Raw genomic sequence first — 27,758 nt, 5'->3', positions numbered from 1 at the left:
TCAACAGCCTTAGAAAACTTAGTCTGTTTCATCGAGAATATTTGGAAGAGATTAACGTTCCAAGAAGGTTCCAACTCTTCAAAGTGTTATAAATCGTATACTTTATTATTCTTTTGCCCTCTTGTCCATTATACATTTCAGAACAGCTGAGGTAAAAAGTATCTTTATGAAGTTTCATAAAATAGGTGTTTATCACGCGAGTCTTATGAGACGTAAGAAAAACTTATTAGAATTGAGAATTATAATGGAGCAACTACCACAGTGACTTTACATTGAACACGATTTTTTAGTACCATTTTTATTCAAACCTTTCCATTAATCATTTCATATCTGATAATTTCAAAGGAAATTACGTTACACAAAATTATTTTTTTCAGTTTTCCGGCTGGCTGATCCGTTCCACCCTCCTATACTTATGCAAAGTTTTTTTAAATTCATAATATATTCATTTTTTGTTTTAATTTCTTATTGTTTAGCAACCTTGTCATGCCCCATTTTATTTTGCAGTGCAAATGCAGCCACCAAGATTCAGCATGCAACCATCATCTTCAAATAGTATAGTCAGGGAAGGAACTACTAAAATATTGCAGTGCTCTGCGATAGGTGAGAATTTTACTAAAATACTAAAATATTTATTTATAAGCAAGGTAAGCTAAATTAAATTAATAAAATACAATTTGATGATTTCATTGCAGGTATTCCACAACCAATGTATCGATGGTTAAAAAACGGCATGCCGTTAGGTGATTACTCTTCAGAGCTATTTTATAAAATTCACAATACTCAACGACAAGACGCCGGTGCATACCAGTGTATCGCTAAGAATGACGTCGGAGCAATTTTCAGTGAAAAGAATAACATTGTTGTTGCCTGTAAGTAAAGTGCTTTTTGAACTACTTCCTTTCATTATGGTAGTCGTGACATAATTTACTCGGGAGAAACTTGTTGCATTGAGGTTGAAATGAATAGCTGAAACTGAAGTACCTTGTCTTTCACGCAAACAGAACACTACAAATTATATGTAAAAAATGTTTTTTATTAGATATGGGCGTATTTGACAATGCTTTGGAGCAAGTAATATCTGTGGAGTCCGGCCGTGCAGCTATTTTGGAGTTCCCTCGTATTGAATCAGAACCATCACCCTCTGTTATTTGGCAAGATGAAAATGGTACCCTGCGTTATGATCAAAAATACGCTATAACAGATAAACACCAACTTGTCATACTTTGTACTTCACATGAAGATGAGCGGTCTTATAGGTACGTCTTATGCCTGTATAACACAATTTAAACACAATTATTTTTTTTAAGTTGTAATCAATAAATTAAGGTTCCTACTTAAAATTCTGCTATCACTCAGAGTTTCGTTACACGGTTTTACTTTTCAGCAGTGAAAGAGTAATTAAAATAGTTTCAACAGTATCCGGGTTTACATAATAATACAAATAAACACCTAGTCATTTTTATTTTCATTACATTTAAACAATGGTACATGTTTTTGTCTAATTCATCCGCTTGTTTGTTTATGTATTTAGGAGCTATCGGACCTTGTGCAACGTTGTAATGGATGTTATCATTTCACTTAAATATTTCAGGGTAAGAGCAATAAACACGCAACTAGGAAAGGAAGAAAACAGTCCTTATATAAGACTTAATGTATATGGAGATGACTATAAAGAAATTCCTCCAGAAATTATCATTAAACCAGAGGATACAAAAATAATTAAAGGTCAAGAATATGTAAATTTATACTGCGTAGCAAATGCAAGACCGCTTCATGAATTGGAAACACTTTGGTTTAAAGATGGAATTATGGTCGACATGGCTGGTATTACTTTTGATTTAAATGACCAGTGGAATAGAACTCTCAGTCTCATTTCCGTTAATTTAACGCACACGGGACAATATACGTGCCAGGCCCGACTTAAATCGGGTGGATTTGCCACAGTTACAGCTTCAGCCACGGTGACTGTTTATGAAAAACCAGTATTCCTTAGCAATTTAAAATCTGAAACCTTTGGTGAATTTGGCAGTACTATAGTTTTGGAATGTAACGTTCAAGGTGTACCTTTGCCAAGTATAACATGGTACAAGGATGCTAGAAAAATATCAAGTGTTGGAATTGAAGCAGCCGTAACTGATAATGCAGATGTTTACGACGGCGAGGGCAGGTACCGCGTAGAAGTGAACAGATCTCTCGTCATTAATAACCTAAGAATGGAAGACATGGGCATTTATCAGTGCATAGCCAGCAACGAAGCCGGAGAATCTTCCATTTACACTTGGTTAAAAATCAAGAGTAAGTAGTGTTTTGAATTTAATACAGCTAAACAACTCACTATTTCAGCTCTGACGAGGCTTAGACCAGAGTAAGGCTAGATTTTAAAGCCAAACATTTTACAATTCCTTTTGAATATTTAAACATCTTAGAAACGTTTACCATATTATGCTACAAGCTCGACACTGAGTTGACAATATTTGGGCTTCGGACCAGCCTATCCCATCATTATCCATTTCATCTTAGCCTATTGCAAAACCCTTCTTGAACTTTTCATTATAAATCTTAAAATCTGTCATACAGCAAAAGGAAATATACGCCTTCCACGCAGTCACATGAAGTTAATAAGAATGAGGACGACAGACAAAAAAGCAAAAACTTTCAGATTCGATACTGGCAGTAAGCAAATTGTCGTTTATGCACAATTTACTTGTTTTATTTTTTCAGCACAGAGTGATTGCAAACATTTGATTTTTATAATTTCCTTTTGGTTAAGTTTAAACCAATACTCTTTTTTATAATTTGACATTCAGAATAAGTTTCTATTTTTTTATATCAAATAAGAATAAGCTTATTTATTTTAGTCAGTTAAATTATTATAATATATCTGCAAACTTCTAACAAACTTGCATGAAAATAGCCAAATGATTAATGTGCATTTTATTAAATTTCTGTTATCATTTAACTCTTTTCCTACAAAATAACACCGCATAGACGAAATGCGCAACATTTGTTATATAGTTACGATTTTATAACGAATATTTTTACTCATATGTCACTCATATTACGTTGTCATGTTCTTCAGAGCAAGTATTCTTTTTTCCTGGAAAACTTATAAATTAAGAAATTTATGTACTGAAATGTATGAATGAATTTTTAAAAGAACTTCAACAATGTAATAACAATTTCAAAAAATTTGCTTGCTTATATTTTTATTTACTCTATTTATTTGAATTGACCTTAAAACTTACGAAAGCTCAAGCCTGTTAAAAAATTCAACGTCTTCCTACCATATTAAGATGAAGTTTATAAAACACCTGCGGAGTTTCTTAAGAGTTAGAGAGATGACTATTGCTTGTACTCGAATGCTTAACTAATTCCGTGTTACATCGCGTTCCAAGTATCCATTTCCCATTATTAACTAACGTTATTTTAGAAAACCCGGGTGCAAATATATTTTATACACGCCTTGACATTACAAGCACATTTAATTTTTTTTCTTGAGATTTTATGTTATTTCGGTACAATTTTATACTTAAAAAAACGCATGGTTTGTAGCATGAGCTTTCCCCATTCCTTTCCTCCATGTAGTAATTTTATATTCATATATTTAGTCGCTAGAGTAGTTCTTGAACTAACTATAGTGTGTGGCTCGTAGCGTCCCCGCCCATAATGCAGACTCCGCCGGCGAACCTCACGGTGCTAGACGGAAAGGACGCCACGATCGCTTGCCGGGCAGTTGGCGCGCCAACTCCCAATGTCACTTGGTACTTCAACGGTGAGTCAAGCAGAAATTATTAGAACCCGTTACTTGCATGTCCGACTCGCTGATGACGATCCCAATCCCGTGAAAGTATACAAAAAAAAAACAATAATGTAATTTGAGATACGAATTGACTGTTATACATAAAATGTAAAGTTCGTTGATTTTCATAAAGCGTAGGACGAGTACACGTAAATGCCTTATAGCAGTCGTAATCACATTAACAGCACATTAAGGGCATTTACTTTCACAACTACAATTCAGAGTTCGTCTATCTCAACTCCGTCCATCCAAATAATGTTGCATTGTAATCTCTGTATTCGTGATCAATTCAAAAATTTCGTTAGTAGACTTTTAAAAGGCTAGTTATCCACATTACAAAAGAACGAGTTTTTTATAACGTACATCATGTAAGGCCGAGGAAATATGACATCATACAAGGTTTCGAGACGTAATGAATAAACTTTCGCGAGATTTTCAAAAGTGTTTTCATTTTTATATTCCTCATAAAAGCATTTACTCGATAGTTAAAATACCTGTTGTAAAGGGAAGTTTATTTGTTTCGAACCCCTGGTCTGTAATTCTAATAGGGATAAAAAACACAAATAAATCGAATAGATTTAGGTAACATATTTTCACATTACAGATTCTCTAATAATTAATCTATCGGGACGACTTCAAGCTTTGGAAGAAGGGGACTTGCTTATTACCGGTACTACCACAGCCGACAGCGGGAAGTACACCTGTGTGCGGTCGAATGACGCAGGAAACGTTTCGGGAGAAGCCTATCTGACGGTGCTCGGTACGTTTTTTTTACTAGATTTTTTCGTTGTCTAAAAAGCATTATATCTCGACTTTAATATTGGACTGAATTCGAATATTTTTTATTCTTTTAATACTCTGCCCCGCTTAAGATATTCATATCGGGTCTATAATTTATTAAATATAGCAAGGTTATGAAAGTTGTTTAACTTTTTATTGTTTTAAATTTTACTCATAGATAGATGCAGCATGGTATTTGAATTATGGTTTAACGTTCTCTTACAGTAAGGACACAGATTATTGCACCGCCTGTAGACACAAGGGTTCTGCTTGGCCACACAGCCACGATGCAGTGTAAAGTTTCTAATGACCCCAATGTCAAATACAACATCGATTGGTTTCATAACCAACAGTAAGTATTAAGTGATTTTACAATTGTTTTTATTATTTGATTTACAGTATTATTATATTTTTAATGCATTTTCATAGATATTTTCCACTAAAGATAAGGGAAACCTTACATAAAAACTGTGTATTTTTTACTTAGGCCAATGACAGCCGGTTCCCGTATTTGGGTGACACCAGATGGTGCACTCCAAGTGCAAGCTGTTCGTGCCAGTGACGCAGGCGAGTACACATGCGTGGTGACGTCACCGGGGGGCAACCACACCCGCCGCGCCGTTCTCTCCGTCATCGAGCTACCTTTCGCCCCCACCAACGTTCGGGCGCACAAGCTCGACGGAGCGTCACAAAGAGCCATCAATGTCACTTGGACGCCAGGCTTCGATGGCAACTCACCGATACAGAAATTTATAGTACAAAAGCGAATCGTACCAGAATTTGGTTAGTAACATTTATTAAAAACTATGTATATATGGATGATGACTATTTTGTTAAGACGATAGGTTGCGCCACAGTTTCTCTAAACTATCATGTGAACAGATTCAAAGGTCGGTTCCTGTGAATTACCTGGTACCCATAGCTATGATGTATGAAAAAAAAATCAAATCACGTCGACCCATTATAGAAAGCTTTAGCTCAAATTGTACCGACCTTCGTCTGTTGCTTGATTAGTATGAAGGTCAAAAGGTTTATTCATGGCATACAGTATCTATAATCGGGGAAAGTTGCTTAGTGTCCTTGACTAAAAATAAGTGTACAAGCCTAATAATAACGTGATTTAAATAAGTCTTTCTATATCCAAGCTTTCGTCCCTGGCTCCACCCGCATGAAAAGTACCCTATTTCTTACTTTACACTATATGTATGCAATTTTACAAAAATTTGTTCAGTCTGTGATAGGTAACAAACGAAGAAACAACTTACTCCCAAATTTATAACAAAATTGGTATTGCCATTCACTGCAGTGTAAATATTCATCATCCGAAATGGAAAATGTTAATAAAATACCTAGACTGTATGAAATATCTTTACTATCAGGACCCACGCCCGATCCACTTTTGAACTGGGTGACGGAGACTATGAATGTGTCAGCTAATCAGCGCTGGGTGCTCCTGACGAGTTTGAAAGCTGCCACATCTTACCAGTTCAGAGTTTCTGCTGTGAACACTGTTGGCGAGGGACCACCTTCCGACCCTACTGATGTTCTAACACTGCCGCAAGAAGGTATAAGCTTATTTAAAAATACCTCGCTTTTGAGACATGTTGTAATTAATGATTAATCACGATAATGATTTTTCAAAAATATATAGAAAATATAAGTCGCTCAATGTAGCACTAACAATATGTATAATCATCACCGCACATTCGCTGAATCTCGATATCTGCATCGATATTTATATCATAAATCATAAAATCGGTAATTTCCGACGTGGTTTCAAACTTTATCATAATCAGTTTCAAATTACTTTTACTATGTAATTTTAATGCAGATATCAAATAAAACATGTGTCTCATGAATCATACACTTTTTCGGTAGGCAAAGTAGTACTTAGTAAGTCAGTAAAACTGAAATAATTTACGACAACTAAATGTGTTCTCTTTATAATCAAGCAGCCAGCGACTTTATATGCTGCCAAGGTATGCATTAAACACCAAAATAGAAGAATACCTTGTTATTTTATTAGATCTTGTGAATGTGCCCTATTTTTTTTTTGTCTTTAAATTTTATGCATGGTTCATATTCATACAAATAATTATGTGTCGTGTTTTAATTTATCTATTTAATGGAATGCAATCTAAAAAACACTTTACTACGCATGTGAATGTAATATTTTAAGAAATAACCCTTTTCCGGAAATAAAAAGCGCTTAGGAAATAACCTTTCTATACCAGAAAGTAATGCATCGGAATATATTGCAGCCCCATCAGGTCCACCTGTTGGTTTCATGGGATCTGCACGTTCTTCTTCCGAGATCATAACTCAATGGCAACCGCCTCTGGAAGAGCACAGAAATGGGCACATACTCGGATATGTCATTAGATACAGGCTCCGAGGCTACGACAACAGCCCGTGGACATATCAGAACATCACGAACGAGGCTCAGCGGAATTACCTTATCCAAGACCTTATTACCTGGAAGGATTATAACGTGCAGATTGCTGCATATAACGATAAGGGGGTTGGTGTATTCTCCGATAGTTACACTATTAAAACTAAAGAAGGAATACCAGAGGCACCGCCGGATAGCGTCCGCTGTGAACCTCACAACTCTACAGCCATCACTGTTTGGTGGACACCACCAAATCCACAGAAAATCAACGGCATTAATCAGGTATGTATCGCAGTCTTAAGAAACATCTCAATTTCCATTTTGAATTCCCTGCACGTATGTTTGCCCATTAATTATTGAGAGCATAAATATATGATCTACGATGTCATACGCTATCTCATAAATAATTAAGAATTTGTTGTACATGTGAGTGTATTTCAGGATACAAAATTTTTATATAAGATGTCTATGAAAAATATATGTATGACAAAGAATTGTGGAATTATTATGCCAAAACATGTCTCGAACTTGCTATGTGGTTAGCTCATCTGATGTTTCGAATTGTAATACAACACTATATAGCCTAACGAGGGTGTTTCAATATTATAGGGTTACAAAATCCAGGCCTGGAGATGGGACGACAATGAGGGTGATAACATAGAACAAAAGCTTGTCAGCGTGCCGCCCAATCTGTTAGACCCACTTACAGAACAGACTGCCATCATCGGCGATCTAGAAAAGTTCACAGACTACAACATATCAGTACTCTGCTTCACTGAACCGGGCGATGGGCCCCGGAGCGAATATATATTAGTGAGGACAAAGGAAGACAGTAAGTAATCATATCATAATTGACCGGACAAATTCTTTTTAAAGTTATTTTGAGAAAATAAAATTTGATTTCAATTATTCAAATATTACAAAGCTCTTTTTTTCGGTGTATATTTCTCGAGAAAAGTTATTCAAGTTATTAACCTAAAGCTACTCTGCACATTTTGAACCTAATTTTATACAAAAATAATTGAATAAAACTGTGTTTTCATATGGAAAAGGACTTTTCATGATTTAATTTTTGCTGATAATCAAATAAATCTGATGAATATGTTAAAAAAGTTATCTTTACATCTTTACAGTTCCCGACGAAGTTGGAAGTTTGCAATTTGATGATATTTCGGATCGTGCCGTCCGAGTATCCTGGTCTCCGCCCAAGAAATCTAATGGAATTCTAATCGGCTACAAATTATCTTATCAAATAAAAGACGATCCGAATTCATTCAAAGACGAAGTGCTCCAGGCAAACGTTACAAGTATCAAAGTTGAACACTTACAGGTAAACATATTACAAATTCATTGTCATATAGGTACATTTAATTTACACACAATCGCAGTTTAGCAATGTTGCGTTCACTTCAAAGTAGTTAGTTTAGTCACTATTGAATAAATATTTAAATGCTTTGTGTTTTGTAAAGGTTTTTTATTATAATGAATTCAAGCATTTTTGTTTTATTACTTAAAGAGACAAAAAGATACAACAAAACAAAAATCGTAAACACTTCACCTGAAAGCTTAGAGCTTCTTTTTTAATCTAAGGAAAGGTGTTTGCGGCATTTTAAAGATATAATTATTTGTGAAACTCCAGTCTAAAGTAAAGGTTTTAAAACTTTTAAAAGATTTAAAAAATCAGGGTTCTATCCAATCCGTCTATATTCAGTAACACAGTTTTCTTATTCTCACTTTAACTAGTTCATTTCTTACATTTGAACGGTTTGACATCAATGAACACGACATATAAACATTTACAATATCTGTGATTCTTGCGATTATGGACGCATAGCAATCGTCTCCGGAGTTTGCACGGTTGTCAGTGTGATGTTTCTTGTGCCTCAGCTCTTCAAGCCATTGTTATAACGCTTTTTGCAAACATTTCTCACAGTAAACAATTACGACTATGGAAATCGCTTTACACTAACGGTTGTGACACTAAGTGAAACCGGATTACCGCGATAATGTAAAAAGCTATTAATTATCACATCTCTTAAACTATTGTTACGTTTAGATTACAAATTACGAAACTAAGTGGGTAATCATATTTAATAAGACTGGGCTAAATTAATTACACTTTTAATTTAATCAGTCAATAACAATACAAGTATTACTCCATTTAATAAGATTGATTTTTTTATGCGTACTAGACCAATATGGATGCATTTAGTGAATTTCAATACAAGGCGATAATTAAGTAATAAGCTATATTTAGCTATACGTATCCTGTAAAACGTTCCCTTCAAGTTAGGTTACTTTTAGCTGTGTCTAACACGTGAGAAATAACGACGTTTTATTGTGCATACTTTTGTTATGTTTTTTTTTACCTTTCAGGCAAGCACTCATTACAAGTTTCACTTGTGTGCGTTGACAAGTGTCGGAGAAGGCCCAGCGCGGTCGGCCACCATACAATCCGGCGTCGAGCCAGTACTTCCTGATGCTCCTCGGAATCTGGCTTTGTCAAATATAGAAGCATTCTCAGTGCTGCTGCAGTTCACGCCAGGGTTCGACGGAAATTCGTCTATTTCTTTGTGGACAGTACAAGTAAGATTTTTTTAATGTGAACATTTGATTAAACTGCCTTTTCGAATACTTTTGTCGATTGATTACCATACATTGTTTTTTTCTTTATTTCTCCAAACAACCTATTGTTAATATGTGTTTATAAATTATTGTTGTCGATTTATCGTGATCTAATCCCCTTGCTCTTAAAAAAAACAAATATGTTAGAATATTTTTTTTATTGGAATATTACAACAAATCTTAATTCATAGGCTCAAACGGCGCGTAACTCGTCATGGGTAACAATATACGAAGTGAACGCGCCGGACGCCCAGTCGATCCTAGTGACTGGCTTGATCCCCTTCACCACGTACCGTTTGCGTGTGATCGCGACCAACGTGGTGGGGTCGTCGCAACCTTCGGAGCCCTGCAAGGAATTTCAAACAATACAAGCGCCGCCGCAGCATCCGCCTAGAAATGTCACAGTGCGAGCAGTCAGCGCGAATAATTTGCGAGTGCGATGGATTGTAAGTACAACAGGTGTTTAGGATTTGTGTTTTTTACTAAGATGTTGAAGTATTGGTACCAAAAACGTGGATGTTTTGTCAATGACCGCACGTTTGGTGACGTGTAAAAAATATATACCTACGCTTTTGTCATGACTTTGATGCAAACCAATCACAAAATCCATTCATTCTCTCATATCATTTCCCCCTCTGTAAAAAATAATCTTTGTCAAATTTATTAATCTCTAATTATAAGGTATTCTTGCAATTTACTTTGTCTGTTACCGCAATGTCGTATAAATTGTCTAAATATAAAGCGGCATGCCTTTTTAATTATAGCCATTACAACAAAGCGAGTGGTACGGTAATCCGAAAGGCTACAATATATCATACAAGCGAAGTGGCACAAACGACACCTTATTTATAATCATGGAAGATCACACAGCCAATTCTCACATACTTTCAAACTTGGAGGAATGGTCGCTGTATGAGATCAAAATGACTGCCATCAATGAAGTAGGCACCTCTGCTGAAAGTCCAACTGCCACTGAAAGAACGAGGGAAGCAGGTACAGCATGTCTTGCAATATTAAACACAATCATAAATTTAATAAAAAAATCAATTCAAACTCAATTGAAGTTATTATTAACATTATCATTGATATACCTACATTTGCTTTTCCGTGACTTTTTATTCTGTTGTATTTTTTATAATATACAAAATTTATAATATTATTATATTTTCAGTGCCATCTCGAGGTCCAATAGAAGTGTCAGCGAATGCGACCTCATCAACAACTGTTGTCGTACTCTGGGGAGATATACCAGTACAAGACCAGAATGGTCTTATCGAAGGCTACAAAGTTTGCTACGCGGCCGTCGTGCCTCCGCCGCGGCCGGAACACAAGAAAGTAGAGTGCCAAGCCATAGCGTCAAACCAAACGCATACAATAACTTTGACAGAGCTAAGGAAATATGTAGTGTACCAAATACAGGTCTTGGGTTATACGAGATTGGGTGACGGAGTCCTAAGCGATCCTCCAATAACTGTGAGAACCTTCGAAGACAGTATGTATAAATTATGCTATGATTTGACTTAGCTTGCAATATTTTGTTTTTTTGTATAATAATAAAATCAATAAAATTTCAGCTCCTGGACCACCCTCGAATGTATCGTTCCCTGACGTGACTTTCACAACAGCGCGTATTATTTGGGACGTACCAGAAGATCCCAACGGCGAAATACTAGCGTACAAAGTCACGTATCATTTGAATAACACATCACAACATATGTTTTCGAGAGAATTCTTGCCATCGGATCGAACTTTTAGGTGAGAATTAAATATTAAAAAATCTTTAAAAAAAAATGTTTTATTAACCGATTGCGACTCAACTGCATTATTTCAAGTAATTGTTTTTTTTTTTTAATGGTACATAGGTTAGACAACTGTCAAAGGAATAAACCCAATATCATAAAACAAGTCACTCCGAACCAGATCCAGTGCCTCTTTTCCACGACACGACATTCATAACTCTCATCATGCAAGCAACTTTCTAGAATAAAGGCATTTTTATTTTGACCCGCAGAGCAACAGAGCTGGCGTCGGAGCGGTACTACCTGTTCTCGGTGACGGCGCAGACGCGGCTGGGCTGGGGCGCCACCAGCCGCGCGCTCGTGCTGACCACCGTGAACCGCGTGGCGCCCGCGCCGCCCGCGCGGCCCAACGTGGCGCGCTCGCTGCTGCAGCCCCACCACATCACGTTCTCGTGGACGCCCGGAGATGACGGCTATGCGCCGCTCAGGTAGTGCTTGCTACTTTTTATTGTTCCGTACCTAAAAGGTAAAATCATGAAAAAACCCACCCACAAAACATAAACAGTATCGATGTCCTTACATAGTTAAATTTTTTGTTTCCATTAATCTAACCTAGGCACTTGACTTGTAAACTGATCGCTCGCCGACTAATCCATCGCGTCAAGCGATCGTGGTTCCGAAACTAACGATCTACAGCGACCATTTTATAATATAGGATATATATGTGCAATAAAGAGTATTTATCCATTCATTCCTCGGCGGTTACATCGTCTTTTGTCTTGGCAAATTAATAATCTCTTTTGTGACACCTTCATTGCCAAAGATCATGTCCTTGAGGGGCTATTATTCTTGATGTGTTTGTTCCTTCTTTGGTGATCCACTATAGTGAAAAGCAAATATAACCCTCATACAACGAAAACTTATTTGCTAATTTTCAGGTATTACACTGTACAACAGAAAGAAGAGGGTGGAACGTGGCAGACTATACCTGAACGCGTGGATCCGTTTGCTACTTCCTATACGGCGGAAGGGCTGAAACCTTACACGGCGTATCAGTTCAGAATACAAGCCACTAATGACATCGGTCCGAGTCGCTTCAGTAATGCCACGGAAACCGTCAGGACTCTACCCGCAGGTACTTTTATTAAACTTTGTGTCTTTTTTTTTCAAAAAGGAACCCACTTTTTTTTCGTCATCGATATTAGTGCCCGTTGCCTCCTGCCTTCATTTAGGAGGAAGTCGGGATCCGCGTGTGCTCACGAAAAAGGAGATGTTCAGTTAATCAGATGTCTGATCAGTTGCCTAATTATTCAACTCCCAACTGTTCACAGCTCCAAGCAAAGCCGTCGAGAACCTCCACGTTGTGCCGATAACGCCCAGCAGTGTTCGCGTGCAATGGTCACCTCTTGCCGAGCCTTACTGGAGCGGTGACACCCGCACAGGCGGCTACCGCGTGCTGTACCAGCCACTCACAGACTTCCCCACGGCGCTGCAGCAGACCATGAAGCAGGAGGTGCCTGGCATCAAGGTTGGTCGCGTGAAATGAAATAACTGGTTTTTTTTTACTATGTAAATGTATACGTACTAATACTGTCTCAGCAATAAATTTTCGCTGTTGAGCATATACACTTTCACAAAATGAGTTTTAAGCCCATATAATATTCTACTAAAGCATTATAGCCCCAAACTGGCCTTAGCCTGGTTAACTAAATACTTTCAGCCATTTCTGTACTTTGCAAGATTTTCCCAAACTCTGAATTTAAATAATTTCTTGTCTCGCTTTAATCTCTTTGCAATAAAGAGTTTATCTATGTATATACCTATGAATTGGTGTCGCCACCAGAGCGAGGAGGTGGTGCTGACGGAGCTGTCGGTGGACCGCAACTACGAGATCAGCGTGGTGGCGGTGAACGCCATGGGCGCGGGCCCGGGCCGCACGCCCGCCGTGGTGTGGGTGGGCGAGGCCGTGCCCACGGCGCCGCCGCGCGCCGTGGCGGCGCTGCCCGCCTCGCCCACGGAGGTGGCGCTCACGTGGCTGCCGCCGCTCGAGGCGCAGCAGAACGGAGACCTGCTCGGCTATAAGGTTTTACTAAAGTTATACGCTATTTCCGGTTCTCCCGTTCCCGTAAGAATAAGGATTAACTAGATTTGTACCAAGTTTCATCTAAATTGGTTCAACAAGTAAAATTTTTTTTAACTCAATTTTGATTGATACATCTATAAACAGCATGTGTCTCAATTTCATGTATTTATAAATCTATTTTAATATAAGTAAATTACCATGTATTTCTCCAGATATTCTACCTAATGACCGAATCTCCAGAAGAACCAGAACCGGGACGCAAGGCAGAAGAGGAAATCGAAGTAGTTCCAGCCACTGCCACTTCTCACTCCTTAGTGTTCCTCGATAAATTTACCCAATACCGAATTCAGGTTTGCATTACTCCCTTCCTTTTATTAAGGACCTTAAATTTTTGGTTAAAGTACTATATAGGTATAATGCCTGTGTCTTCCCAAAATCTCGCAGAAATTTGAAAATTTCTACATTCAACAACATCACGACCATATATTGCGAAGACTATCTGGGCAACCTGGGCGAAATCTTGTTTTGACTGGAATGATCTCAGAACTGAAGACCGGAGTAAATGGCCAGAAAACGGGCCCCGGGCCCCGAAGTATAGGGAGGGTACAACTGGGAACACACCAAGACGAAAGAGAGAATAAACACAAATTTTTGCGCTGTAGTTCCGCTAAAAATTGTTTCGTTGTCTACCACCCACCTAGTAATAAAGAGGTTGAATTGTATTGTTTTATCGGGCGCAGGTTTTAGCGTTCAACCCTGCTGGCGACGGTCCGCGTTCAACAGCGGTGCTGGCACGCACTCACCAGGGATTGCCCTCCGCGCCACGGAATATAACTTTCACCGACATCACAATGAACAGTCTAGTGGTCTCATGGCAGCCACCCTATCGTCGAAATGGCCTCATACAGTCATATCTTGTGACATATGAGACTATACAACAGGATGAACGTAAGTATCGTTAATATATCGAAGTCTTTTGACAAAATGCCTTTGAATATATTTTTTTAACATTAAAATAAAAGCAGCAGACACGTTCTTACATTATTTAATACTATAAGTTTGTAGCAGGAGCAATGATTCTGGCTCGACCGCAACGAAGGCAAGATCTTCCGTCAGGCAAGGTGTTATGCCTGGAGAAACCGCGGCTCCGACGATGTTGAGTCGGAGGTTGTATATACATATGTTCAAATTGATAGCCTCTCGTGATTGGCTGTTGTGACCTGTGGCGTTGAGATACCGCGACAAGTTGTATCACCTTTTTTTTCCAATTTAATACCAAAACCTGACTTACACAAACCATGATCATGATGGTCAAAAGGCGCACCCGGACTTCTCTACTGATTCCCCATCAAAACCAAGACAAAGTGAGAATGTGACTCGTTTGTTCAGGGTTCAGCAAGCAAGTGAAGCAGAAGGTGACGGAGCGGCAACTGGCGGTGGGGGGGCTGGAGGAGGAGGTGGAGTACCGGTTCAGCGTGCGCGCGCTGACGGTGGGCGCGGGCGGCGCGGCGGAGGCGCGCGTGCGCACGGGCCCGCAGCCGGGCGCGCCCGCCGCGCCGCGCGCGCTGCGCCTGCAGCCCGACCCCGCCGCGCTGCGCCTGGCCTGGGCCAACTCGCCCAGCGGCGACGGTGAACTCCAGGGGTACTACTTCGAGGCTAGGAAGAAAGGTACTTGAGCTTTTGAACGTGCCAGTTCGACCTTTACACTTCTTTAAATATAACCTCATTACAATATACAGGACAGATATCATGTGGGAGCTAGAGATATCCTGAGTTCGTGAATATATAAGGATCATCGAGCAGTCCTCTGCGGCGTAGCACATGTGTCTCACATCTTACAGACAACAAAAACATTCAACCACATCACGTGCTGACACGCAGTACGCATTACCATTTCAAAAATCAGCTTCACTTACAGATAAAGACAGAAAAGGAAATCTTCTGAAACTCTCTCTGTACTCTCATAAAATAGAAAGAACCGAATTATCTTATTTTCAGTACTTCTTTTGTAAACTAAACTCTATAATGACCGCACATAACATTTTAATGCAGCGAAGGAGACGTGGCAAGCCTGTAAGTTTATGTAGTAATTGCGGATGCACACACATATGTTGATATTTTATTGCACAGTAATGTATTGCCATCTTACCCCTCCAAAACAAAGTTATTATTACGTTAAGTCCCCATCAGTAACATTTGTACGAATATTAATTATAAGACCTCACGGTTTCATTAAAGTGCATGAAACTTGAATTATAAGATTAACATAATACACATAAATAGCAAATAAATGTATAACTCTTATCGTTTCTTAACACTAGCGCTATCGAGCATTATGTAATTCAAGATTGATGCCAATTTTATTTATTGAAGCCGACCGCCGACCAATTTAACGCTAAAATATGATTGTATTCAGATGACACGAGATGGGAAACAATAACGCGTACCAGTAACGGTATGCTTGAAGAGTTCACGATATCTTATCAGAGTCTTCTCCCCTCCACCGCGTACTCGTTCCGTGTGATCGCGTACAACAAGCACGGGATCAGCAATCCCGCCTACAGCGACAAAGTGATCGTGACGCCGTCGAAGCTGTACTTGGAATATGGATACCTGCAATACCGACCGTTTTACCGTCGCACGTGGTTCATGGTGGCGTTGGCGGCCGCCTCCATCATAATAATCATCATGGTCATCGCCATACTATGTGTCAAGAGCAAGAGTTACAAGTATAAAAGTGAGTATATTTTAAGCCTGAGCTTTTCGGTGAAAGCTCAATGTTTGTAAAATTATGTTTATTAGTTTGCGTATCTAATATCCACACTTATAATAAAATATTTGTATGTTTGTAATGAATAATCTCAAAAAGACTGAACAGATTTTGACAAACAATATAATAATCTGATGTTCTCAGTCTTAGTTAAAGCGATGGTCTGATTTATATCAAACAAACCTAAAAATAAAATAACAAGGCTCCTATGTCCATAATATCCGAATAAAGCTATTCAAATTCCACCGCGGCCGTAATGAACCTTATCCAGGTTCAGGTGTTACATATTTCCTGGACGCGGATTCCGGAAACGGGATTCCGGAACCCCGAGTTTTATCCAAGGGGTTCATAACTGGAATATAATATAATAAGAAAGATGAAACAACATCAGAAATATTTTCGATAAAACAACAATCTCGTTTCGCAGAAGAAGCACAGAAGACATTGGAGGAGTCGCTGGCGGGCGAGACAGAGGAGCGCGGCTCGCTGGGCATGGAGCTGTACCGGTCGCGGCAGAGCTCGGTGGGCAGCGCGGGCGGCGTGACGGGCACGCTGCGCCGCAAGCCGCCGCCGCAGCTCGCCAAGTCGCCGCCGCGGCCCTCGCCGCTGTCCGTGGCCTACCACAGCGACGAGGAGAGCCTGCGCGGCTACGACGAGAACCCCGACGACTCTTCCCTCACTGAGAAACCCTCCGAGATGAGCTCCTCCGACTCACAGGTGATCACTATTAAAATCAGCGTCGTCTGAACTGTCCTCGCCCTAACACTAAATTCGGACCTTATCTTTTTCCTGACTACCTCCGATCGGATCTCGTGACGGTAAATATCGCAGAAATTCACAACCGCTATATTTTAATTTTGGTCACGCTTCCATCTCGAATGAGCACTTTTACATTAGGTGTGGTCGGTAATGTTTTTTTTAATTTGTTTTGATAATGCGTAATTAATAAGATGTAGGTACTAACATATATTCTTTTTTTCTAGTATTGTATTTCAGAACCTTCAAATGTACATAAGTTTCTTAAATTCTTATTTAAAACACCTGTAAATTGATATATCATGTATTATAAAAATGTTTTCGCTGCGATTTATTTAAACATTGACCTAAATTAACAATAGTTTTTGCATGTCTAAAAACTATCAGGGGCAATGTTCTTAAATGTACCGGACTTATATTTGGCAGCGACTCGTGTCGTGTAATCGAAATAAAGGTTAAATAAAAAAAAATAAGGATATGTTTTTTCATGCTATATTAATGAAGATTATTTTTGGAATACAGAATTCGGAGAGCGAAAATGAAAGTGTTAAATCGGAGCCACACTCATTCGTAAATCACTACGCAAACGTGAACGATACCCTGCGGCAGTCTTGGAAGCGGCAGCGGCCCATACGGCAGTACTCCAGCTACACGGACTCCGAGCCCGAGGGCAGCGCCACCATCAGCCTCAACGGCGGTCAAATCGTCATGAACAACATGGCACGTTCTAGAGCTCCGCTCCCCGGTTTCTCCTCCTTCGTATGACAGGAGCCTGACGCGACAAGCGCGTTATCTATACATTTATAACCTCACTGCCCATTCCCTATTTAGTTCATTTTTTTTGCTATTATTTCCAATGTACATATCAATTTTTAAGCTTTACTTTATAGTGGTTAATCATTACCTATTATAATATTTAAGGCTTTATTTCTGATGTAAGTTCGTAAGACCAATGGTACTTTGGATCTCTTTAAAGTAATACGATTTTTATGAGTAGCATCATTTTTTAATAATTTTAAATGTAGTTAACTTACAATGTAATGTATACACAATGGTAAAACTTTTATACTACATGTTTTTGCTTGAATGTTCAATACATGTAGTTTCATTTAAAAATTATTATCCAATAAGCGCTTTGTGAAATAGGAGATTCTCTATACACCGAATGATCAAATAAAATTAAGTGATTTATGGTGATAAGTACTTAAAAGATTTTGATTTTTTTTGTAAATAAAGTAGGAACTCGCTATCAGTATTGATTAGTGTTTAGCCATTTATTTAGACTCTTCTCTGCTTCTTAATTTTAGAGCAGCCTTTTGTAAAGGTTTTTTTATGATATTTTATTGTTAAAATATGAAATTGACTGATAGATGTAGATTTAAAACATTTTTTGTAAATACTTTTTAAAACACAAACAAGAATATAATTTATATGTTCTAAACGTTACAATTATATACATTTTTATTATATTTCTCATTTTTAACTCTCCCATAATCAAATTTACGTCAAAATGCTTCCTGCTTTTTAATTTAATAAAATGTATAAGTAACTATAATTTTACCATTATAGCATTTATTTACCAGATACTTATTACCTAACTTTCTGTTCCATTCCAGTGCTTTTATAGCCCATAACGTATATTATTGAATTTTATTGGCATTTATAACATTCCAAATATGTACCTTTATGTATTTAATGAAATTTATTCGAAAAGATACTTTGACTTAATATCCATTCAATCATTTTAAAAGCAGGTGCCATTAACTTTTATACTGTTAGTTTATGTTAGTTCATATCTGACAATATATTAATTTATAAAATTAGTCTGCATTTTTATTTATATTGACGACGACGTGTTTTATTATTTATTTGCGGTTACATCCAAAAAATTACATAATATCACTTCACTATTCACTACATAGTATAAAACAAAGTCGCTATCTCTGTCCCTTTGTATACATCTTTAAAACTATGCACCGGATTTTGATGCGGTTTTTTTCAATAGATAGAGTGACTACTGAGTGAGTGAGCTACTTCTACTTTTCTACATATGGATATCCCACAATATCATTTTTTTGTAATTTACTTTTTACGACAAATAAGGGCAAATTTTGAAGCGATTTTAACCAATAGGTACGCTTGTAGATCTATATTAAATCAACAATGTATTTAAGCTATTTAAATGGATAAGGATTAATACTGTATTGTTAAAAATAGGTTCGTAAATAACCCATCTTTTAACTGTTTTAAATAAACGCAAAATAAATGGGTATTGTGGGTTATCCTTAGAAGATAGACATATACCACCGCGGACTTTTTTTGTCGATCTTATTAAAGAGGTACAATAGGGATGTGGACTACTTTTGGGAAAGTGATTAAAACCATGCATAAGTACCAAATATAACCCAAACTATTCATTATTATTTTTTTATTTCAAGTAATTCCTTTAAAATAATTTATTTAAAACTCCATTCAAAATATCGCGCCAAAACGCGGATACCTGTCAAACGGCCGCTGTGACGTCACGCGTTACAAAATATTGTCGTATGTTGTATGTAATGAATAGTTACTTCGTAGTTGTGTGATAATAATATGAATTCAAAATTTTATAAATATTGTGCGGTGCCGCAGTATAAAAGTACAACTATTAAAACACCTGAAAAACTGTTCCACGTACAAAAACGATACGGAAAAAGTGGCTTCAATTAGCCCATCGGGATCCGGCACTTGTATCTACACAAAGTAAAAAGTATTTCTGTGAAGATCATTTTGATGTAAGTTTGATAATATTTTGATAATATTTGTTACATTTACTTGTATTAAAATAATTTTCTCTTCAAGTTTTCAAAGACGAAAACTCGAATTATAAGGTTAGAAATAAAGTAAACAATGTTTCGTTCTTTCATTATAGTTGGCCAATGATGTGGCAAAATCATATTATTTCATTTTTACCTTACAATTTACCTTTTCGAGTTTAAAAATACCTTTTGTTACTATAATAATGTATCTTGAGTATATTACTTACATGGATGTCTTCACATTTCTAAAATCAGCAGAGCAGAAGTTACTATTTGTTGCGAAGAAATTAGCCACCGTAAAGCAATCAATTCTTGGCAAATTTGAACTATCTGCCTTAATATATCCACTTTCCATTATGGGAAAACCTTTAAAAATTTATTCAAAAAGAAAATCGGACGGAAATCACGGTAATAATATGATCCAAATATCAACAAACACCATATTACTTGACAGCGAAAATTCTTGTATTGCAACGCGTGACGTCACGCATTTTGATTGGTGTTCATTGTCACGTGACTTGAGGGTGAAATATTTAATTACATTTTTTTACATTTTATTAAATAAAAAAAATAAAGTCTTGTTTATTGAGGAAAATATTGTGTTTTTTATTATTTTTACTATAGAAACTACCTTTTCGTGGTAAAATTTTATAAGTACTTATTCGAGTACAGTCCACATCCCTATTCTACCATACATTGTTTTGTTATAACTCAAAAGGTTTTGGCAGCGTTCTTGACGAAAGCTCCTGATCGGATATTTTTTCCGTCCTATTGAACTAATATCGTTGTTTTATCGTCAGTTTGTACAAAATCTAAACTAACTATACACTTAAACCTTCCTCAAGAGTTGCTCTATCTATTGTTGAAAACCGCATGAAAATCCGTCCTGTACTTTCAAGTTTATCGCGAACAGACAGATAGACAGAGGCGGCGGGGGACTTTGTTTTATAAAACATACGTATAGAAGAAGATATAGATAGAAGATAGATAGATAATGGTCCTTTACGCACCAGAATTAAATAAATATTTCTGAAGATATTACAGATTTAAAATTGCGGGAAGTAGCGCTTGCGGCGTTACTGACCGACCGGGGCGGCGGCGCGGCGGTAGCGTGCCTATAAAAAGCTGTGAACGTTGTATATAAATTCATCTGTAATGTAATACCTAATTGTTGTAAAAATAAAATAAATATTGCACCCGTGCGAAGCCGGGGCGGGTCGCTGGTTATCATAATAATTTTTGTTATTTCAAACAGTCAAATGACCTCAGAAAAACCCATTGCCGTGTGGTTCTCGGCACCAATATAAAAATAATAGGACCACTGCATCTTTTTCCCATGCATGTCGTAAAAGATTTGGAAAAAATAGCTGACTTATTCAAGACTGGCCCTGTCTACCCCGTGAGGGATAAAGATGTGATTATATATGTCGTAACTTCATACAAAACAAAGGCAAAAAATTACCGGATACGAATTATAACACAACAAATGTACGTAAATTGAAACTTATTTCCCGGAACGGTCTCGAGTACTCTCGACTTGACCGTTCGCCAGGATGCCCAAGGTAAGGTATACCTATTCGTCAAAACTTTCCCGCTAAACGTTGCCCATTCATAATTTGCTTTGTCAACTTGTTTTCATGTCATTCATCTTTTCAACATGGCCAAACCATCTCATCATTCAAGGAGGAAGACAAAGTCCTAATTGAATCCAGTAAAGAAATGTTTAATGTTATTAATTACATAATTTTTAAACAGTTTTCCAACCACATTTTAGGTACAGATTTCAAAACATTGTTTGATTGTTTCATAGCATTATAAGCAGCAACATCAACTATTGAAAATTGATTATTACATATCCAAGTTGTATACTGTGAAAACAATTTGTTAATTAAATCTGCCTTATGTTTTTCTGGTGATCTTTCAAGTTTGTGACAGATATCCAGGAACCCATCCATATTAAAGTCTCCCTGATTGTATGGCAATATATCTGGGTAAACATATGACAAGTAGCGAAGAATATTGACATTTCCCACTATTGGAACTGCTAATGAAGACAGTCTTAGTTCTGAATCAGCTGAAACTTAATTTTTATTTTTAATAAATATACCAAGAATAATAAATATAATTTTAAATAATTAAATAATAATAAATAAATAATTTAAAATTAAATTTATTTATTTATTATATCAATATTTATTATATAAAAACTATTTATCTTACCACATTTAAATATCAGTCTCACATTAATTCCAGTTCCATTTTTATTAGAATTTAAATTTTTTAAAAATTCTGTTATTTTTGAAACTTTTTCCTTTGGCACAGAGGAATGAATATGCCATGTTATATTTAAGGAAAATGGTGTTTTTGCAAGTATCCTGTATAAAAACCATGGCAAGTTATCTGGACTAACAACAAGCACAGTTTCCTCAGGAACAGTCATCTGGAATAAATTTGTAATACCATTTAGACATTTGCCACTCAGATCCTTGTCAAAAACAGGCGCCTCAAAAATTTTCTGTGGATTTCCTATTGACATGTTAATTGCAAATTTGAAAGATAGGTATCTAGCAATTACCCAACATCAAAAAGCAAAGGGCAAACAAGTCTTGGATACAAGTCATGGAGAGAGTTTTATAACTTGCAATCTTTTCCATATAACCTCCTCAAGCAAGGTTGGTAGTGAGTGTCCATTGTTCATACCTTATTTTTATTGTTGAAAATTTGCTAATTGTATTTTTTAAAAAGCATTTATAAAAGTCAAAAGATATACTTGCAGATGCTGAAATAAAATTCATGCAAATCGCATGGTCCTGACCTTACTAATAATTATAAAATATATCTATGATTTAAGGTACTTACAGCTGAGCTTACTGTATTGGATTTTATTGTTACTTCATTAATTTTGCAGTATGAACTTATTGTTTTGATTCGGTCATACAAAAAATCCAATTTCTTCAGTAACATATCCTGACGTTCTTCCAATTCAGTCATTGTCTTATGGGGAACCTGCAGGTACATCAAAATTTATACAATAAAGTATAAAATGCTTTTCTGTGCAGGAAATGATTACAACACACTAAATCCTAAAATTTTTCAGATGTAACTTGTCGGGACAAAAGCACACCAGCATATTTTGACCTAGATTTTTATTGATAATAATAGTATTCAAAATATCCTAAACTGATAAAACACACATAGTACATTGAAAAAGTTTTTATATTAATATATTCTGCCAATGTTTTCATAAAAGTATGGAACAGAACTAGAGATCCGATAATCGGATATTTACCTAAACTAATATTTTGGCTAAGAAAGTGTGGAGGCGGCTTCTTGCTTTCGGGATTCGAATTATTTTGAATCCCGGAAATTTTATTAAACAAGAAATTGAAACTTATCGTATACTAGAGGCCGCCCGCGACTTCGTCCGCATGGAAACCCTATCAATCCCGCGGGAACTCTGGGATAAAAAGTAGCCTATGTGTTATTCTGGGTCTTCAGCTACCTACATACCAAATTTCATGGTAATCGGTTCAGTAGTTTTTGCGTGAAAGAGTAACAAACATCCATACATCCATACAAACTTTCGCCTTTATAATAGTAGTAGGATTAGGTATGATAAACACCTTTATAAACATAAGTGATGGATGATCATATTCATTAAAAAATTACCTACCTACCGGGATTCCAGAATTATACCGCGTGATTTTTTCCACCTCAACTTTAGGTATATTTGCATTCGAATACATAATTAGAACATTAAGTGTATCAATGCCGAATCCCGGAATTTTTGAGGTACAGAAATACGTTCCATACTAACCCAACACCCCAACTTAAGGTGCATCCGAATATCCGATCTCTGAATGTTAATTCTGAGTTTACAGCAAATGTGAAGAACATATTCTTTGTGAATAAATTAGCTGTAAGTGATACATGGAACATGGCCTTTCAGTCTTTTCAAGACTTGTCTGTCTACCCGTAAAGGATATAGTGACCATACGTCCAAACGTATGATCACTATATTTTTTCCAGAATATCAACATATTAAAGCTAGTTAATATAGTATAAATAATACTTTGGTATAATGCTGTCATGTGGCCTGAGTTCTGATCCTAGAGCGAAACAAATACAGTGGACCTCCAGTTATCCGACGAAAATTATGGAGGGCAGTAATCAAATTTGTTGGATTATCTATAATTAAGCACTGCCTAAGACCCCCTATAGTCCAGATATTTTTACAAAAGATTACGTTATTCTAGGTTTAAACTAAGTAAAACAATACTTACACGCCGAGCACAATAGCGTTGGCGCGTACAAGTTGTTACCTGTTCAAACCGTAACTCTATTTAGTTTATATTCAAACCTGCACAATCTACATTAAGAAGATTGTCAAATATGTCATTAATATTTTAAGACATGTCGGACTACAGGGGGCGTCGGATTAGACAGGGGCTGGATTATCAGGGGTCCACTGTAATTGTTGAAAACCTGACAAGGTTAAATTAAAAAGTGAAATAAATAACAAAAATATTGAAAAATCAAAATAAACCTTAAGAAATTTGGTAACCTGCTGAATAATATTGATATCAATGTCCTGTTCCTTCTCAAACTCCATCACATTTTTTGTTCGGTACATGCAGTTGGGCAAGGATAACAATAATTTGTTGTCATCATGACTTATTATATTCTTCATGTGGTACATTCTGAAAGGATAATCTTCTAGTTCTTTATTCTTTGTTGGTACAAACAATGGGCAACACAGCAAGTGGCTACCAGAGAAGACTAAAAAGAAACAGAACAGATATACAATACTTTGCATTTGTGCACATGCTAGGTTAAAGGTAGCATACATACAGTAAATATGCCTACTCATTAGATGTAGCAGTGATTAAATTTTATGCATCAATTATGACATTCCAGTATTATTATGTACCTATGTACCTCGCCGGGACAACCTTGTTTCTACCTTTATTTTATAATAACCACAGGGACAGAAAAAAGTATGCAAAAGGGTAAAAGATGTTAAATTAGCAAATATACAAAGTGCTTAAGCGGCACAAGCAGGACCTGCGTGTCGCGATGAACATACTGTGCTGGATATTTAGAGACCACCTGAGGAAGCCTGCTGACTATTTGGGAAGTAGTAGACATCTGGCTATGTAAGGCAAGTGGAAAAATGTAGTCTCTGCGTACCCCTCCAGGGAAGAGGCGTGATTTTATGTATGTATGTAATAACCACAACAAATATTTTAGTTCCTTTATACCTACTTTAAATTTAATTCGATAAACCTTGGAATCACAATAATAATATAATAATGTCCAAGACTCGGGATAACACCGTCGTATCTCTATTTAGTTCGTGCCATAATTGTAGGTAGGTATGTGAAAAATAATCGATTAAAAAATCGATTCTTTTTAAAGTAAAATTCGATTTTATTACGTGATTTTTTAAAAATAAATAATCGATTAATTATCGATTTTTTATAATCATGCAATAAATGCACTCCGACATTACGTTTGGTCTTCTGACTTGGAGCCCGGAACGCGAACTGCCATAGCTCCATAATAATACATTAACACCATCTGTGCATTCTTTCCATGCTTTTAAAATAGTTTTGATGATTCATTTAATCAAACATTCACTAGATGGAGTTAGTCGATGAACTGTATTTTACCGACATTCGGTTGATATGTAATTCATTATTCATTGTTGAAACTTCATTTTTCAAACTTGATTGTTTTAAAACTTTAATTTGTGTTGATTATATAAGAAATAAGTTTCTGTTGTTTATTTTATAAATAAATTTATTGATATAATTTAATTGGCGTTTATTATGACATTAATTGTAAAATTAGGAAAAAAAATTATCAATACAATAAAATCGATTATTTTCTTTAGAAAAATCAATTATTTATTAATCGATTTTTCATACTTAAGAAATAAATCTATTAAATAAAAATCGATTTTTATCAGCAATGTCACATCCCTAATTGTAAGAATGTGAAAAAATCATCGATTATGGAAATAATCGATTAAAAATCGATTTTTAAAAACGTAAAAATCTAATTAGAATTAGATGAAAGTGTCTAAGACATCCACCGTACTCTAGGAATGTGACATTGCTGATAAAAAATCGATTTTTATCTAATCGATTTATTTTTTAAGTATGAAAAATCGATTAAAAAATAATCGTTTATTCTTAACAGTTTTCTTTATACAAGTTATCTTCCTTTTGAATATTGATTAAATTTAAGATAAAATCGAGGTTATCAGCTACTACTCGGAGGTAGTTTCATAAGTCGGATGGTTCTAACATAAATTATTATTATTAGTCAAGTCATTGCAGCAAGTGCTATGACAATTTTTTGGGGCTTTAAAAGGGCACGGTTCCCAACTTTGACGGTTTCCCCCCAAACTTAGGTCGAAATGAATGGAAAGGATTTTTTAAGGCGTTTTATATTACAATATTTAGAGGTTTTTTAGGGGTTTTCTGAATATATTATATTCTGTTATTCTAAATACATGTAGAATAACTTACCATATCTCAGTAAATATGGCTTTATTCAATAAAATTATACAGTATGAATTGAGCATGTGACACAAATGAAATGTTCCTTTTATGATAAAAGGTGACAAAGCTAATTTGGAGGTTGCATATCACCACAATACAATACAACTACCTATTCAATCCAAAAATTAGACTTCGGACTGGATGACAGCTAGTGTATCTTAATATAATTTAACTACTTTCTTATGACTAGTGTCGGCAGTATCGCCTTAATGCGGGATGGTGTATCATGCTCTACATTTAAAAATCTTCAAAAATCTTCTTCAAAAATGTTATGTCAGAATTTTAGATTTTAAAAATGCGGTCTCTTTTATTTATATATATTATTTTTATTACTTTTATTTACATATATTACTTTTATTAAATATATATTTAAAGGGATTTTCAAATAATTAAGGCAATTTAAGGGGGTTTTAACTTAGGTTTAGGGAGAAATATTTTTGAGAGTTGGTAACACTGTACAGGTGCCATACTATAATCGCCTACATCGACAGATTACGTGCGACTAGGGATGATCGATATTAAGAAAACATCGAATCTTAATATTGTTTTTTTTTTTTTTTGTAATATAATAAAACCGTCTATTATATTTATGAAAATTATTTATTGTAATTGTAATGACAAAAGTTAAACAAAAATATTAACAATCCCAGTATCTTTTGTCCACACTTTGTAAAAAAATATACTTTGACAGGTTTTTCCCTTCAATCGGTTACGTTGCTGGTATAGGAGTAGGCCAGCTTTTTTAAATCAGCTTCCGGACTTTTTAAATAAAATTGTAATTCCATAGGCATATTTGCGTCACGTTGACCAGACAAAATATTATTCATTACACGATATTTTCCAGCTAAACATCGATGTTTATTCGTGCGACCGAGTAAGCGTTAGTTTTTCAGCCTAGTAGGGATGTGACATTGCTGATAAAAGATCGATTTTTATCTAATCGATTTATTTATTAAGAATATAATCGATTTTATTCCTAATTTTTCAATTCATGTCAAAATAAACGCCATATACATTATATCAATAGATTTATTCATTAAAAATAAACATCAGAAACAGTAAGTTCTTATATAATCAACACAAATTAAAGTTTTTACCAATCAAATTTGTAAAATGAAGTTTTAGCAACTTATAATAAATAAAATATAAAATATCAAACGAATGTCGGTAAAATACTGTTCAACGACTAACTCTATCTAGAGAATGTTTGATTAAATGAATCATCTAAACTGTTTTAAAAACACAGAAAGAATGCACAGATGGCGTTAATGTAATATGGAGCTATAATAGTATTCTTTGGCAGTTCGCGTTCCGGGCTCCAAGCCAGAAGTCAAAAACGTAATGTCGGAGTGCATTTATTGCATGATTATAAAAATCGATTTTTAATCAATTATTAATTTTAGAAAATCACGCATAAAAATTGATTTTTACTTTTAAAAAATCG

The 27,758-nt window shown here is 36.0% G+C and overlaps 2 protein-coding genes across 8 annotated transcripts in view; one reads left to right on the top strand and one right to left on the bottom strand.

The window, feature by feature from the left end:
- The window catches only part of LOC106131858 (protein sidekick), a 38,731-nt gene extending 19,961 nt beyond the window's left edge, over positions 1 to 18,770 (top strand). Inside the window, exons 2-29 of one of the 2 annotated variants that reach the window (XM_060954741.1) lie at positions 508 to 603; positions 696 to 872; positions 1,043 to 1,259; positions 1,595 to 2,298; positions 3,656 to 3,775; positions 4,407 to 4,562; positions 4,808 to 4,934; positions 5,070 to 5,365; positions 5,962 to 6,147; positions 6,844 to 7,256; positions 7,584 to 7,806; positions 8,108 to 8,304; positions 9,351 to 9,560; positions 9,791 to 10,045; positions 10,364 to 10,592; positions 10,771 to 11,091; positions 11,174 to 11,354; positions 11,611 to 11,826; positions 12,277 to 12,473; positions 12,670 to 12,866; positions 13,182 to 13,421; positions 13,634 to 13,771; positions 14,162 to 14,369; positions 14,811 to 14,908; positions 14,990 to 15,089; positions 15,838 to 16,158; positions 16,619 to 16,908; positions 17,470 to 18,770. In XM_060954741.1, the coding sequence (XP_060810724.1) occupies positions 508 to 603; positions 696 to 872; positions 1,043 to 1,259; positions 1,595 to 2,298; positions 3,656 to 3,775; positions 4,407 to 4,562; positions 4,808 to 4,934; positions 5,070 to 5,365; positions 5,962 to 6,147; positions 6,844 to 7,256; positions 7,584 to 7,806; positions 8,108 to 8,304; positions 9,351 to 9,560; positions 9,791 to 10,045; positions 10,364 to 10,592; positions 10,771 to 11,091; positions 11,174 to 11,354; positions 11,611 to 11,826; positions 12,277 to 12,473; positions 12,670 to 12,866; positions 13,182 to 13,421; positions 13,634 to 13,771; positions 14,162 to 14,369; positions 14,811 to 14,908; positions 14,990 to 15,089; positions 15,838 to 16,158; positions 16,619 to 16,908; positions 17,470 to 17,712 (6,356 nt within the window). In that variant the 3' untranslated portion in view covers positions 17,713 to 18,770. Of the gene's footprint in view, positions 1 to 507; positions 604 to 695; positions 873 to 1,042; positions 1,260 to 1,594; positions 2,299 to 3,655; positions 3,776 to 4,406; positions 4,563 to 4,807; positions 4,935 to 5,069; positions 5,366 to 5,961; positions 6,148 to 6,843; positions 7,257 to 7,583; positions 7,807 to 8,107; positions 8,305 to 9,350; positions 9,561 to 9,790; positions 10,046 to 10,363; positions 10,593 to 10,770; positions 11,092 to 11,173; positions 11,355 to 11,610; positions 11,827 to 12,276; positions 12,474 to 12,669; positions 12,867 to 13,181; positions 13,422 to 13,633; positions 13,772 to 14,161; positions 14,370 to 14,810; positions 15,090 to 15,837; positions 16,159 to 16,618; positions 16,909 to 17,469 lie in introns of both variants that reach the window. The other variant, XM_013331093.2, reaches the window with a different exon arrangement.
- A 2,677-nt stretch (positions 18,771 to 21,447) lies between these two features.
- LOC106131802 (aminoacyl tRNA synthase complex-interacting multifunctional protein 2) lies at positions 21,448 to 25,169 on the bottom strand. Of its 6 annotated transcripts, none has more exons than XM_013331012.2 (5): positions 25,011 to 25,169; positions 24,292 to 24,524; positions 22,605 to 22,751; positions 21,966 to 22,185; positions 21,448 to 21,825 (listed from the first exon to the last, which is right to left on the bottom strand). In XM_013331012.2, exons 2-5 carry the CDS (start codon positions 24,442 to 24,444, stop codon positions 21,482 to 21,484), a joined length of 864 nt encoding a protein of 287 aa, XP_013186466.2. In that variant the 5' UTR covers positions 24,445 to 24,524; positions 25,011 to 25,169; the 3' UTR covers positions 21,448 to 21,481. The 6 variants fall into 6 exon arrangements, with proteins under 6 accessions (XP_013186466.2, XP_013186468.2, XP_013186464.2 ...); XM_013331014.2 differs by having other exon boundaries at positions 24,292 to 24,445; positions 25,011 to 25,151; XM_013331010.2 differs by lacking the exon at positions 25,011 to 25,169 and adding an exon at positions 24,810 to 24,989 and having other exon boundaries at positions 21,448 to 21,819; positions 24,292 to 24,445.
- Between the last annotated feature and the right edge of the window lie 2,589 nt (positions 25,170 to 27,758).

Source organism: Amyelois transitella, chromosome 5 (genome assembly GCF_032362555.1).
Source record: "Amyelois transitella isolate CPQ chromosome 5, ilAmyTran1.1, whole genome shotgun sequence".
Classification (NCBI taxonomy): domain Eukaryota; kingdom Metazoa; phylum Arthropoda; class Insecta; order Lepidoptera; family Pyralidae; genus Amyelois; species Amyelois transitella.
Note: the sequence above shows the minus strand (reverse complement) of the source record. Positions and strands in the feature narration are given on the sequence as shown.

Coding starts and splice junctions, on each gene's coding strand:
- LOC106131802 (XM_013331009.2), bottom strand. CDS start 24,829: ATGTTCATCGCGACACGCAG. Junction 22,186..22,604: donor CCAATACAGTAAGCTCAGCT/GTAAGTACCTTA, acceptor AATTTATTCCAG/ATGACTGTTCCTGAGGAAAC. Junction 21,826..21,965: donor GAGACTGATATTTAAATGTG/GTAAGATAAATA, acceptor ATAAAAATTAAG/TTTCAGCTGATTCAGAACTA.